Source organism: Echiichthys vipera, assembly GCF_963691815.1.
Source record: "Echiichthys vipera genome assembly, chromosome: 6".
Taxonomy (NCBI): Eukaryota; Metazoa; Chordata; class Actinopteri; order Perciformes; family Trachinidae; genus Echiichthys; species Echiichthys vipera.
The window spans coordinates 8,313,683-8,329,726 of record NC_139831.1 but is presented as its reverse complement, the minus strand read 5'-3'; the positions used below and the strand labels follow the sequence as shown (position 1 = coordinate 8,329,726).

The following is a 16,044-nucleotide window of genomic DNA, read 5'->3' as shown; positions in this document are numbered from 1 at the left end:
GTAGTGTTGCTCTGCTGTGTCAGCCGTGCCACTTGTGTAATATAAAGAGCTCTTCCAGCCCAGAGCTTCATTGTCCGTAAACTGACGCTGCTTACTGAGAGCCTGCAGATCCTGATCAGCCTGCTTATAAAACCCAATATGGGCCATTGTGTGGATTAATATTCACCATTAAAATTTTCCAATTATGTAATCAGCCAAATCCAAGTAGGCATATGCTCACTAGACTCTCTCAGCTTGCAGGAATGAGGGAGGGGAGGGTCTGAATGAGAGGAATGATGCAACATCGGCCCATGCACTGAGAAAATCAAGAATATTTGGGTTTTTGTTTGAACAAAACATCTCAGGAGGTTGAAGAAACTGAGCCAGATAATGTTTAGTGTAACCAGGATCAAATGAAAACCTAAATATATCATTTCAAGGGTGTCACGATACCAGAATTTTAAATATGGATACAAAACCAGTATTAAAAATAACGATACACACAGTTCTTGTGTTTCATCTGTGCAGCCTTGGGTTGAAAAAGCTTTTTATACGTTCCATAATATCAAATATGGATATTGTATTGTTTTGAAAGGTGGTATTGAAAGTGTTGAAAAGTACCGATACGTTTGACAACATGTTGCAGTATTTTGCATCCGTTGCATTTGTGGTAGAATATTAAGTCAGTGCTTGTCCCCTTTTTGATCCTGTGGAACAATTCGACTAAGTGATGAGCCATTTTGATTGTTAACAGTGCAGACAAATCCTCCTCGAAACTTAAATCCAATTTTAATCTCATGATGTTGTTTGTTTAAAGCGAACGCTCCATACTTACACGCTTGTTGATTTCATTGTCAAGCACGGCTTTTAATCCGACAGGTTTTATTCATAACAGTCTAATTTGTTAAGTTGAAACAATTAAAGCGTTGAGAGTGTAGGACGGTTCATAGGAAAATATTCTCAGTTTTACTTCAGAACCATCCACAAATGCCAAATGAAGGCAGCAACTGATTTTTCTTTTTTGAGAGCTGATTCGATAAGTGAATGAATCGTCTTATTTTATGCTAAAATGCCAAATATTCACTGATTCAATTTCTTGCATGTGAATTCTTGGTGGTTTTCTTAGTCGTCAGTGATAGTTAATACTGTAGAATATGTTGTGTTCACTGTTGGTCGGATAAAACAAACTGGGCCTCCCGCTGAAAACACCATGTAACGTCTATGGAAAGCTGCAGCAGCCGCTCTGAGCTGCGGTACTTTGTTTCTGCAGGGAAGTGCGACCAAACTAAAAGTTGGGGATAGTTTAACTTCAACATGAACATGCATCCTGACCGTAGAAACAAGTAATTATTGCAACGAGCTGCACTTTGTTGCCACTGTGATGCACATTTTTGATCTATGAGCAAAATAACCAAGAGATTATCCCACAATGAACATGACTGTTAGTCGCAGCCCTTATTATTGCCAACATGGATTTGTATTTCTTACATTTCTTTTTTTATTTTTATTTTTTTGGGTCCATTTCTGGGTAGGATTTGCAGATTACAAGAGGGCGTCGTGTTCTTAAAGCAGTTCAGACTCACTGGATGCAATTTAATCTGAATTTGCCATCGGGGTTTCGCGAATTCAGCCGCTCATCATTCAAGAAGAAGTCCAATTGATCGATTAATCATGAAAAAATAAACCAAAGGATGTTAAATTGACTATGAGAAGTTTGTGCTTGACAGATGAAAATGGTCCAGCGAGTATCACAATAGTTGCTGACAAATCTGTTAATTATGTAATTTTTCAGCGCTACAACACTGATCAGGATTCACTTTCTGGGAGGATTTTTTTAGTGCAAATAGGTCAAAAGTTGCAAACAAACTCCTGCACTCTGTCAAACTTGCAAAGATACATTTACTAGCAACATTACGGTACTCATAAGGCAAAATGTTTGTGTCCAGCTCAAGAACCTAAATGTCGCTAATAAATATAGATTTTTTTCAGTTGAATCACTTGTGCATTTTTATATTGACACACTCTGAAATGGCAGCTACTGTACTGTTTATCTCACTGCATTGAGGTCGTGTACTGATGCTCTGAGTCCTTTTATTTTGCCTGTTTTTTGTGTCCAACTGAGCAGGTTTGTTGTGTTTTGACAGCCAGCTGGTATAAAGTGTCTCATCACATGAACCTCTGTTGAAAGCGGTCCAGCCTTAATGGTTTCAGTGTCTTTATGTCTCTGTCATCTCTTTCTATCTGCCTAGTCCAATGAGGCGGCTGCTCTAATCTCGGCCTAGATGCAGGGGGGGGCATTGTGTCGTGCCTGAACACAACCCGCAGTGGGCAGAGAAGAAGGGCAAATCTGGAACCTCGACAGGAGGCAGATTGATTTGGCAATCACCAAAGTGCTACAAACGTTTAATACAATGCCCTGTTTTTTCCCCTCTGCTGTTTGGCGCTAAATACATCAGCATATGGATACATGTGCTCATGTATTCATAAGTATCACAGGGAAACTGGAGGCACGGCTCTTCTTTCTGTTGCTTCTCCCGTTGTCCTACTTACTGTAATTCTACATCACTTTCAACACCTACACTTATTGTGCGCCAAAAACTCCGGCAAAGGGTAGTGAATGGAGATATGTGAATATGTGGGTGTTCCCGAGTCGAGCTTAAAGAACAGTGTGAAGCCTCAACCATGACAGGAGGATCTCTGCTGCTGTGGAGACAGGCTGAGCCCCCTGGGAGGTGGGGGACGGATGGTTTTCATTGGGCTGTAGGTCAAAGTTAGCCTTGTTATTTTCACTAGTGTTTTTACAGTGGGGCTCTAAGTGCTCTGTATCTGCTGGCTGTGGTTTAATCGCTGTCTCATGATTTTGATTTGTGAAGCAGCATCATCTAAAGAGCATAAATTAGTATACTTTAGTCCCAAATATCACAGTCACATTCAAATAAAAAAGAAAAAACTGTTTAACAAGTGAGTGAAGTCGGTGGGGTATAAAGACGTTAAAGGCAATGAAAGAAAAATCTCCTCAGTTACTTTTTTCTGAAATGCATCATGGGCTTAAGGACCATCGTGGCCTAAGGGGAGAGGGTTTGTGAGGTCGTTGGGTTCCTGAAGCAGAATCAAAGTCCAGTGTTGCCGATTAAAAGAAAAGGAAAAGTCTAAAATTGAAAGGGACTAATTGCAGAGCAGAAGATTGTGTTCTGTGGTGCTCGGGAAAGGAATAAGATAAATGAAGGTGAGGAAAATGAAACAGAGCAGAGAGCGCTCGTTGTAAAAGTAGAGAGCATTGTGAAGAGTCAGGTGTGGTGTCTGCTAGTAAATCGTTTCAGATTGTTAATTTTTATGTGGATCCCTTTTAGCTGCAGTGAGATACTTTTTTGAGAGCTCCTTTAGTCAAGAAGTTCAGGGTGCAAGGAGAGACTGAACACCTTTTTTAAAGGAACAGTCCGGGTTCATTTTGGGAAATTTGCTTTGTAGCAGAGAGTTAGATGAGAAAATCGATGCCACTCTCATGTCTGTGCAGTGAATATGAAGCTGTCTGTTAGCTTAGCTTAGCACAAAGACTGGAAATAGTGGGAAACAGCTAGCTTCTGTCCAACTACACTATTAACCAGCATCTCTAAAGCTTAGTTATAACCTTATAGCTTGTTTAATTCCTACAATTAGGGGTTCTGCTCTCTGCCAAGAACTCAGACGTGACCCATCGTACAAACTAAACAAATGGGTGAGCTTTAGAGCTTCTGGTTAAAGCCAGGCTAGCTGTTTCCCCCTGATTCCACTCTTTATGCTATGCTAAGCTAACTGACTGCTGGCTCAGGTATCAATAATAATAATAATAATAATAATAATTGTTATGTTCTAAGAACATAGTCACACTGCGATACATGGGGTTTGCTGTATGTTGCTAAATTGGGGTTAAGGGACCTTTAAGAGACTGAGTATTATAGGATGTTACGTGACGCGTGAAGCACGTGAAAACGGTAAACAAGGAAGTGTTGATCTAGACATGAGGCTGAAGTAAAAAGGCAGTTGATGTTCTGAAGCAAAATGTCTGTGCGTGTCAGTCTTTTATACACAACAATAATAATAATAATAAACATTATTGTATAGCACTTTTCATAACATTAAATACAGCTGCCTCCCAAAAGAGAAAGAAAGAAATAACACAGGACAGAGCGAAAACAATACAATAGTAAAATCCTGAAAGAAATAATAAAAAGATAAAAGTGGGACAGTACTAGTAAAACTGTTGTTACCAGTTTGTTAATAATGATAGAAAGGATTTTAAAAATATAAAAAGCCATTACAAGTACTAGAAATATATACAATAAATATCAAATGACAGTAGCCTAATGTTAGAAATTGGTGTGATTTATTAAAAGCAATATCATAAAAAATAGTATTTTAAATATCAATCCTCTCATCTAACTCTAAAGTGAGACAGTATCGCTTTAAAACAGTAAGGTTTGCTTTGTGTTTACGCAAAAGAAAATCAGTATAACAGAATAGTTCTATGTCAAATTCATAGATGTGTAGATAGATAAATCTCTGGATGCGTGATTTATATATTTACTGATAAATAATGAATAATCGTCTGATAATAGGAAATTAGCATGTATTATTCTGTAATTCGATCATCTGCCGATAATACAAAGCGTTATTACGTTCACTGACTTAACAAGCGCAGAATCTGCACACTCCGACACAGTAGGTGGTGGTATACTGTATGCACCTTTACAGTTTGACATTGACATGTAATTTGACAGATTATGTTAAAGCATTTAATAACATTTGAAGAGTCAGAATTGTTCTTTGTGGAAAGAAATGTGACTCATCGTATTGGCTGAAAAGAATCCACATTGTGCGTCCGTGTGTCTTCTAATCTGTTCGTACAGTACAGTGAAATATCTTACCTAGTCATGTCAAATCAAGTCTTTTACCTCAGCAACACCAATCAGCGTCTTCACAGCGTCACACAGACACAAATAAAAACCTATTTATTCAAATGACCTAAAGCAATTCTTACCTTTCTTCCATTAGAGCACCCAGCGCTTCCCTCCAAAGTCCCACCCTCTTCCCCCTTCCTGACCTCTGACGATCCCTCCGCCCCTGACAAGTGCGTTTAGACACAAATGCTACGTTCAAGTGCCATGGGAAGTCTGAAGTTTCGGACCTTCCTGATGAGTTTAAACACCTGAACACCGATTTCTTTTACATATGCTTACTAGGAGCATTTTAAGATTACAAAAGAAACGTGTAAAAATGCCAGAAAGGTAAGAATTGCTTTAATCTAAAGAATTCCTGTTTTCCTTTATGACACCCCAGCTGAATAATACACAGTTGTTAACTAAGGAGGCAACGTGACAGCGGTGAGAGCATCAAAATGGCAGACTCACCGTAGTGTGTGTGTGGTTGTGCGCTGTCACCGGTACTCAGCGCAGGATCCAAAACACCAGAGAGGAACAAGCTTAGCAGCTCTCTCAGCTTAGCAACAAGGGGGTAGCAACTAGTCAAGAGCTGTGAGGTAACATGCTGCAGTGACCTCTGATGTAGAGGAAGCAGTGGGGGTGGGATTATGTGAAGCATACTGATGACACTCACACATGACCGGCTTCCTTCATTATGGCGCCTCGCCACACCACAACTGGTAACTTTCACCACGGCGGTTACTTTGTGATTGAGCCTCCCGCTGGTGTTGGCTTCACCGATGTTAGAGCAGCCACTGATTTAAATCAGCAGTGCCGTAATTGAGATTACAATGTACGTGGATAAAAAACAGTAATGACTGACGATGAGGGAACGGTTGTTGTTCTGGCGCTCATGTCTTAGCAGCAACATTCAGAAGGCAGCGATGACTCAATCAGAGAAAAAACACTGAGACATCATGTACAATGTTGCTTTTCATATGCACGTACAGTAGGGCTGTGTGTTGGCAAGGATATTGGAATACGATACAATATATTGCAATACTGTAAGCAAGGCGATACAGCAGGGTTTGAAAATATCTTATTCTAGGAAAACTTTCATAGTGTACAGTGAGGTTAAGTTTCAATAATGCTCTCACCTCTTCGTTACAGGCTACTATAGCGACTAACATCCTCGCACATTAATAAAATTGGGCTCATTGAATCCACAAGAGTCTCACCTTTCAAGTGATACCCAATTTATTTCATTCCAAGAAAGTTTAGAGAAATGTCCATATACACTATTTTCATAATAGTGAAACATTACACATTGGGAGGGGGGGTGGTGGGTGAATGGGCGTGTCTGTGAAGACACAAAGACTCATGGGTACCCGTAGAACCCATTTTCATTCAGATATCTTGAGGTCAGGGGACACCTGTGAAAATGGCCATGACAGTTTTTCCGCGCCACAATTTAGCCTAACTTTGGATTGTCATTAAGATGGAAACTAAAACGCTATTTAGTAGGCTAAAACAGCATGTGAGATAGTTTTAATAATTCCGACACCTTAATATGAAACCAATAGACTGTTAATTGCATATTATTCCCAGTCAAATATTACAGTATGCAAACACTGGACACCACAGCGGCATAAATATCCCACAATGCAATGTCGTACTGTCTTAACGACGACATTCATAACAGTTGACAGCAACCAAGGCAACTCTGCACTGTCAATAACGCTTTAGTTTACATTTCTACACATGTAGACAAAAAACCCAATGACCGTATTTCCTTTGCCAGTAATTTATCTGGCGATGTCGGTAGAGCTGAGGTCGACAGTTTACCGCGGTTACGGCTCTCAGGTAGTGACGTGGTAATCCCAGCTCGGTGAACTCGAAAAGATACATAGTGTTTATTAAACAAAAGTATGTTGATGTTGTTTTTGAGATTGAATACAGTATCACAAAAAAAGTTAAAGCACACACACACACAGACAGTTACTGCCATGTTCAAACCTGATCAGCTGTCAGCAGAAGTCTTTCTACAGCAATATTGTTATGAATATTCGTTACACTAAGTACTTTTCCCTCTGTGGCTGCACTTGTGAAGGTCAAACTAGCCAGCTCTCATTTGGAGCTACTCTGCATGACAGAGAGGTAAGCCAGAGCATGCTTTTGTAATATTACATAAAGATGAGGGGGGAACGCTGCTGACAGCTGTGATGGGCTATTAATTATGGTTTCATGAATGTGCGTCTGCGGTGTGTGTTTGGAGGGTTTGGGAGAGGGGGGCAACACAGTCACAATGCTCAATCATAGCCATCAAATCGGAAAACTTAATGGGGCCATTTTATGGGTGAACTAATTAATTTCCTTGTGGCTGGCTTATTGAAATGAATGCCTAAATTCAGCTGGCCTTGTAGCAGGGTAGAAGGAGCAGTTGACCTTTACTGCTAAAGGATTTTCTTTATTACATCGCGTTATTCTGCCTTTGTCCCCGACAAAGAATGCAACATCGAGTTTCGACGGCGCCCGCGAGTGAGACATCTTTTGCTGTCATGTGTTCACCCTTCTCAGCTCCCTCCATCTGTCACTTCTTCTCTCACCTTGCCTCTCTCCTTCCCTCTTCCCTCCGGCACAGGGGCCACAGCATGAATGAGATGTTGGGTGCATGATAATTGAGTAGGTATTGATTGGACTGCAGCGTGGCCTACGAGAGGCCAATGAGAGCCGGGGATCCGAGCAGCACTACTGATTGCATCTCTCATCCCACATTCTGCAGGGAAACATAAACGCAGTACTACTAGAGGCATCAGAAAATAAAGGAACATTATATTTTTAGGTAACATACGCCCGCCTCATTCTCCTACATATGCTGTATATGTATTAGCTCTGACTTTAGGCCTAGGAAGAGCTTCCTTCAGCATCGGCTCTATCATTTGACTGACTGGGTGCATCATCTGAGGGGGACTGACTGTCATATTTCACTGCAATGTCACCACTGGAGCCTGAGCTGCCATGGCGGTGTGCCTGGCCAGAGAGGAACTACGTGGAAGTGTTTGCTAAGGAGAAAGGGGTTAATGCCCTGTCAGCATGCCGTCGCAGTGCACATGCTGAACCCTCTTGTTCTTCCCTTCCATTCTACCTGCGATGAAGGGAAGGGTTTAAAAAAAAAAAAAGGTATGCTGACAGGTGAAGAACAAAGCCATTTTTTAACTTTCTTAAGGTGTAACTTTATTGTCATCAGTAGGTTGTGTAAGCATCATGTAATTAAAATTAGACCTACACTTTTAATTAGTGTTTTTTTGTGATGGTCAGCGTGTTTTTGGTTTTGATGACCACCTGCAGCCATCTGTTTGCCACTTTACATCACTGATGTACAAACATCAAAGAACAGCCACATGCAGCCATATTTAGACCTATATGCTGCATTGTAAAAGTCTATTAATAAAAGAAAATAAGGTTTTGGGAAATACGCTTATTTACCTTCTTGCCAAGAGTTAGATGAGATCTTTAATACCACTTACAATTACAATGTCCATACGATAAATATAAAACTACACCTCAGCAGCCAGTTAACCTAGCTTAGCATGAAGACTGGAAACCGGGGAAACGGCTTTAGAGGTGCTGTAAGGTGTACTTTGTTACAGAGCCAAGCTAGCTATTTTCCCCTGCTTTCAATTATTATGCTTAGCTAAGTTAGCCGACTGCTGGAAGACGCTACATATTTACCGCACAGATATAAAAGTGGTATCAATATTAACTTCTAACTCTCAACAAGAATGCAAATAAGCTTATTTGCCAAAATATCTGACCTTTTCCCTTAACCTATAGAGAGATATGTAAGATGTACAGTATATCTGCCTGACAAAATGAGCTATTAAATACAGTATAGTGCGATGAAAACGACGGTCAGCTGATGCATTTGTGTGTCAAATAAATAATAGAGACGTTTGATGTTCATTCAAATCTCTCCTCCTGACTCCACTGCAGCCATAACATCATTTTTGTAGTCATGACTTATGGATTTAAGGTGTGTGTGTGTGTGTGTGTGCGTTTGTCTGTATGTGTGTGTGTGGCCAGGCATGTGTGAGCACAGAGCCGCATAAACTGCAGTGAGAGCCCTGAGAGGTGAAGCAGGGGGGAGGCGGTGGCTTAGCGAGCTTGCCGGCCAATACCGTGCAAGCACCGGTTGCCTTGGGAACACATTGATTATTTAACAATTTGGACGAAGCCTGGGCCCTGCACTTGCCAAGGTTCAGTGGGAGTCTTTGTGGCTTTACTGTCCCGAGGGTCTGCAGCCAAGTGAGTGTTGTGTGGTGCAATGCCACTGGGACATGATACACATCCAGCGTGATGCTGAGAGACAAGAGACAGACACACACGATCTCAACTGACAGAAGAGCAAGATGATAGATTGATGAATAAGAAACTATTATGAACAGATGGATGGATGAGACAAGGCAATGGCAGAAAGAAAAGTACTTCAGTGAGTGGATTTTCTTCGCTCCTGGTGGTCAGTTGGGACTAGTTGTAATGATCTCATGCTGTGGAAGCAGTCTGGACTCATTGTCACTGTGTATACATAAGGTCTTTGTGTCCAGTATGCTCTCTTTTCCCATGTCTCAACCTACGTGTAGAGGTGTCCATATAGGGCCAAAGCTACTGTGACCTTGAACGCTGCATTGCAGGTGGGCAGAAGTATACAACAACAACAACAACAGATATCCAGATTTGATTCATTCCTGCCATATCTGTCAGTCCCACACACTTACTAAACAGATCTGCTGTTAAATCTTTTGGGGCAACTTTCAATTTACAAATGGCATTAACATGGGATTTGTAACACTTGTCAATGCCGGGTGTAAAAATGCTTGAAGAATGCATTGTGGGATCAGCTCTCAGCCAGGTGTGAATACAGCATGACCACATTATAAAGAAAAAAAATCCACCCAGCAGATCGAAAGGTTACCATGCCCTTCCTCTTACTGCTGTCTACGGCAATCCCGGCAAAAGCTACAAGGATTAGCGATAGCTAGCAAGTCTACCCTCTCAAAAAGTGATGAAAACGGATGAAGCCCGTCCGTGGCATTGCTTTTTTTTGGTCTGGTATGTGCAGATGTTTTGTTACACAGAACCACCTGAGAAGCAGTCATTGGAAACGGTTTGGAAAGGGTCTGACACTTAAAAAAATACCTGGCAGGTAGCATCTATGCTAACCTCTTTGGAGCCGGCGTTGTTGTTTTGGATGAACAGCCGTACAGCACATACACCTAAACGGCTACAGTGGCTCGGACAAATGCAATACTTGAAGCCTGATGAGATGGGTTTGTGTGATCTTGACGCAGTTCTCACGTGATCTCATGGTATTACAACGTGCACCAGCCCTGCCCAACTAATTAGATTGGTATTGAGATCAAATCACAATCGGGAAGAATTGAGATATTGAAAATGCTTATTTTCAGGTGTAAACACAGAAATCCAGATAAGACAGATCACATCATATAAGCATGTGTTCATGAGTTCGCCTTGTCAAATTCTCTGTCCTTGAAGGCTCGTCCAAGTCAAGTGACACATCTTCGTAGGCAAATACCACGTCTTTCAGGTCTCTGATTTGTGATCATTATGACATTTGAACATTTACAAAGTTGATAATAGTGTTTTTACTCAGCAGAGACCTTTCCCTACCATTCAAAGGGCATAATGATTAAAATGACACGCTGTGTGGCCACGTATTGCCCGTTTTTCTCTTATTTATCTTTGGTTGTTTAAGGATTTTACCAAATCAGGTCCTCCTTTTTGAAAGTTATGTCTGACCACTTAAGTCTACAGCTTTTGACCTCTTCACCTATTGAATCTCTCTAAGTTATCTGACCCACATTCACCTGCAACACATTAACAGACATTCCCATCCCAGTCTGGGTTGACATTAGTCTGTAAGAGGCTGATTGTGTCTTCACCTCTGTCTTGCCATGGTTGGAAAAATCCAAATATCTTAAATGAGTGTCCTCTCAGGGCTCATTATAGCGCGGACAGAGCCTACCAACAGTATGTGTCCTAAACGTCAGTGGTGGTCAAATATGATGGTCTCTAATGAGCTGTCTTCCTCCTCTGACCAGCAGGTTAGCGTAGAGGTAAAAGCATGTTACCAACCTTTCCAAGGAGGGAGGGGTAATCCAGCCTAATCCGAGTTACCTGAATAAATTGCCAAATGTTAAACAAACTCACGCTGAGATTATCTTCCATTATTCCTTGTTGTTTGCTTGTTATTTGAGATTCAGATAGAGGGATTACGCAGCAATCCCAAGCCAGGATAATGCGCTGTTTTCTACGACTGATGGGTTTATTGTCTTTCAGATCGACTTGTACAGTAGGTTCACTGATCCCACCGGGCGGCATTGGTCCTCTATGATACTTATGATAAGCACTCCAGGCATTGTACCGTAACAGGTGTGTTTTGTCACATGTGGCCTCAGTAGCGGATTCAATAGCTTAGTCTGTCAGTCACCAAAGGGACAATAGGAGCCACCGTATTCCCCTGCGTTGCCCTCAGGCTGTGTTTCATCACTTCTTGCTGTGTGTGCTTTGGTTTCATTCACAATAGACTGTCACTAACATAGCCGCTTTGGACGTTGCACTCATAAAACAGATGTTTATACTATTAAATCCTCTGCTAGATTTAGGGACATGTGGTATGCGTTTGGGTCTAAGATGAAGAAAGGAGAAAAGCGCAAAGCATTCCTGAGAAATGTGCAAACACAAGCACAGACGTGAGCATCTGTTAGTCCATATGCAGATTTCAACGGAGGCCTGATTGTGCTGACTGGGAGGGAGAGAGGGAGGGAGTTTGGGGTTGCAACCACAGCTGTCCAGAGTCATAGCACATCACCGTCGAGTGGAGCGGGTCAAATCTACAGCTCCTGTTTATCTGAAGAGCAACCTTTTATCAGGAGGGAACTCACTCGATGAGAAGTGTGAAGGATCAGAGAAATGAAATGACAGCTGCACGCAGCTTGTGAGGTGATGAATGATTTTGATCAACGCATCAGATCTTTTTCAGACAGAGTGCCTCTGTCTCGTGCTGCTGCTCATGCAACTTGATTGAAAAGCCTTCAGTGCCTTTTAAATACTGCTGCAGTAGTTTAATCTTAGATATTTAAAGAAGAGGTTGACAACATCACAGTAAGAGTCAGGTATATTGTGAGCTGATTTAAATTGAATTGTGCCGTATTGTTTATACAGTGTGAGCTATTAATATATTTATGGGACATTTTCTAAATCACTGAGCAACATTTGAGATTTTTATAAGCTCAAAGTGATGAAATAACCTGACTCGGCTGTTTAATTTGCTGTATTTGCCAAAGACAGACCCTCCAAAGTTAGTTTTTCAAATGTATCACTATTGCAGTGTATCACGATAAAGGACTGTTTAATAGTGCACGTATCTAGTTATTTATATTGCAATTGCAATAACATGGGGCTCACTACTGTTTTTTTAACCTTAACATCTTTATTAATCATTATATTATTTCCGATAACAAAGAAAGAATAAAATGTGAACAACAATAAATCATCATACAAAGCTGTAAATCAATAAAGAGAAAAGAAAATAGAAAAAATGGGCTTTTCATGTTGTTATATTCATGTCATACTTTAGTTATTTCTACATTGTGTCAAACTCAAGACGTAGTTCACATGAAACAGAATAAGTATAAAAAAGGAGTTTAAATAAGAGGTCCGCTTACATTTACACCTCACCCGCTACATTTAGCACGTTACTTACTTCTCTAAATATTGTATAAAGAGGGTTTACTTTTTATTATGTAAGTCGTCTTTTCCAGAGGTGGATTCTTTCATCCAGTTGATGAACTTTGATCTACAGATCCTCTTCCAAGAAAAGTACTACTGAAGCTTTTTAAACACTTTAAAATGATTTGTAATCTGAATGTAACGAAAGTATCAAATACAATAAGATTTTTTCTTCATTTTATTAAGCTACAACAATAACGCAACCAAATTAAACCAATTAGCTGTACAGTGGCCTTGATACCTTTAAAGAAACATAACCATATCATAAATAATATTGAATCTTATATCTCAAAGTCATATTGATTTTCTATATTTATTTGAACCAGAAAAAGACTCACTAAGTTAAAAATCACTTATTTATGAGTTCCCTTGCCAAGACAAGTAACACGGTTTCAGAAGTAACACAAACATATAACTATAATTAAATGAAAACAAGTGAAAAATTAGTCTTTTAAGATATCAAAACATAAATCAACATTTCAAACATCTACATTTATTATCTTGTACGTTGAATATTGTACAACAACCACGTCAACTTCACAAATATCACTGAAAGCACTAATGGCTCAATAGCAGAGTTATTGATAAGCAGTCAGGTAGTAAGTAAAGTAGTCGAGTAGTGTATGATGATGAATCCGGAGGAAAATCACAACAGCTGCGTGGACAGAGGCGCTATCTGCATAAGACGGAGCTGAGAGGGTGAGATTGGGGGAGGCGGGGGGGAGGGTATAGGTGTAAGATAGGCTTGATTTCCTCCTCAGTGTCAGACCTCTGGAAGTGTAAGGTCCCCAAGCAGCGCTGTCAGCATCCCCTCACCCAAACGGCTCAATCAAATCAATAAGAAGTAGACAGCTTTCCTTGCTGAACTAGAAGATGGCCATCAAGCTGCTCCGAAACCGACCCGCGTCTCCTCCTCCTCCTCCTCCACTCGCTTCTGTTTCCAATCTGGCAGCTTTCCTCTGAGGTCTCAGCTTCTTCGGTGTCTCTGCAGGCCTCCCGTGGAAAAAGAAACACCAGGTGGCACAATAGAGCTGAGCTGGAAAGTTAATTTAACTGTGACACTTAATATGTAGCACTTGTAGTTGGGTTCAACGGGGTTTTAAAGGCTGATACAGATACTATGCATTTCAATTGGACTTGAATCAGCATCTAGAGTCAAGAAAAATCTTAGCTGAAATCCATATTATTTATATTTTCTTTGGTTGAAACCAAACTATTCAATGGCAGAAGAGAGATAAGAATGTATTAACCTAGAAAATCTGAATTCTTAGTGAACGTCAAACAGTTATCATGGATTTATCTGGATGGTCATTTTACAAGAAAATAATTTCTTTTTTCAATTATTTAGACCCAAATAAAGTCATTTATATTAATAAATTCCCAGAACTTGATATTACGCCAAAAGTCCAAAATCCAAAGATATTCAGTTTGCAAGGAAAAGCAGCAAAGCCTCACATTTGTTGGTGACAGTTGCCAACATTTAATTTTCTAATTGTTTCAGCTCTATTTGCCAGAATAGCACATTCATTCCACATGAAACAGATATTTGACGCATATCTAGGAACCGCCACCGTGATCAGGCTTAATTTTCGTTAATCAATGAAGCAGTTAGACTATAAAATATCAGAAAATGGTGAAAAAATGGCCGTCAACCTACGTTCCAAACAGAAACAGTATCTAATGAACACTTATATTAATCAGAGAAAAGCGTTTATTTTTCAGAGACAGGATCATGTTGTTTATTTTTGTTATGTGAGATGGACACCCCAGTAGCATGAGCACTGTATTTGGGGTTTGTAGCGGTATGCTTATTAGCAACACCTCCACAAAAACATCCAAGAATAAACTAGAATACAAATGCTGCTGTGTCTACATGAGTATTAAGATTATTATTATCTTTTTAGCCATCATACCTCTATTTAAAAGATTAAAACTGTTTTCTTTTTTTCAGTTTCGGGATTTGTGTGGTGCGATGTGACGGTTTGTTGAGGCTCGTGTGTTGAATCTACTGGTATCGTGTAGGAGCATGTAGTGTAGGAAGATGACCATGTACACATTTAAAAAAGAAGCTTTAATGTGGAATAGCTTATGACGTAAATGTTAAATGGTTCAAACAATGAATGGATTATCAAACTTGTTGTTGAATGATATTCCTCTAATCGATATATCAACTAATCATTCCAGCATTGCACATGACGCCCTAAATGATAGAATAAAAAATATATAATTCAGACGTTCCTTTCGTCCCTCTAGTATTCTTACAGTATTATGTTATTATGTTGTCTGTTGTGTTAACTGAATGGTTTCTGAACCATGAAGTCATGCATGTGATACTACATAGTGTCATATCTGGGTGTGAAATGAAAAGTGGGAAGGATGTGGCGGTAAACTTGTCGTCCCAACGGCTGGAACCACATGATGTTTTTTTGACCGCAGGACGTCCGGCTGTGGTGGTTAATAACCAGCGGTCTCTCTGCCCCAGTCCTCATTCTCAGTCCTCACACCTTTTCCAACATCCACACACAGACACACGCAATCTCATCCCCAAGGAGATTCACCGACCGTTCCCATGGCATCCAATCACTTTACTCCCAAGTGATAGTGTGTGTACCGCATTACGTCTGTGTGCTGCCAGCCTCACACACTGAGATAATGTGTATCTCTTCATATTCACAGGCCAACCCTCCCCCCATCATCGTCAACGCAGACTCACTAGATGCAGGCCCTTATGTAAGTATCTGTTCTCTCTCTCTCTCTCTCTCTGTACAGTATATCTCTCATTCACACTCCCTCTGTGTCGACGCATGAGCTTGTGTGTGTGTGTGTGTTTGTGTGTGTGTGTGTGTGTGTGTGGATAAAAAGGCCTCCTCCTGGTAGCAACATGCTGTTTGCCATGTGCACCCACATCCATTATCCTATTGACCCTGCCTGTTTGTGGTGAATGTGCATTCTGCAGTTGCACATTCACAGTCGCGGAGCACATGCGTTTGTGAGAAAGAAAGACACTTTTGATTGCAACAAATCCGAAATTCATGGTGGTATTTTTAGTTAGAAGAAAAACGATCCGGTGAATGCATCTTCTGTATATTATGTTTTTAAAAATCCCATTCTCCATGGTTCTCTGTGTTCAGTCTGCACGTAAATCTACTCGGTAAAGGATTTAGCTGAAGCATGTGCATGCATCTCTTTTTTTCTCACTGGATTTTTAGAAAATGACATCATTCAGGCTCAGTGATGTAACTAACCATTATGCCTTTCTTTTCTTTCTTGCTCACAGGTAAATGGCAGTGATGGGATGTACAAATACGAGGAGATCATTTTAGAGAGGGTGAGTTTTACCACTTGCTTGTTACATTTC

The 16,044-nt window shown here is 40.4% G+C and overlaps 1 protein-coding gene across 1 annotated transcript in view; it reads left to right on the top strand.

Annotated features, from left to right (window-relative positions):
- Window positions 1-16,044, top strand: part of dlg3 (discs, large homolog 3) — an 87,945-nt gene that overhangs the window by 38,286 nt on the left and 33,615 nt on the right. The window contains exons 5-6 of the mRNA XM_083915890.1: window positions 15,363-15,416; window positions 15,964-16,014. Of these exons, the coding sequence (XP_083772016.1) occupies window positions 15,363-15,416; window positions 15,964-16,014 (105 nt within the window). The remainder of the gene's footprint in view (window positions 1-15,362; window positions 15,417-15,963; window positions 16,015-16,044) is intronic.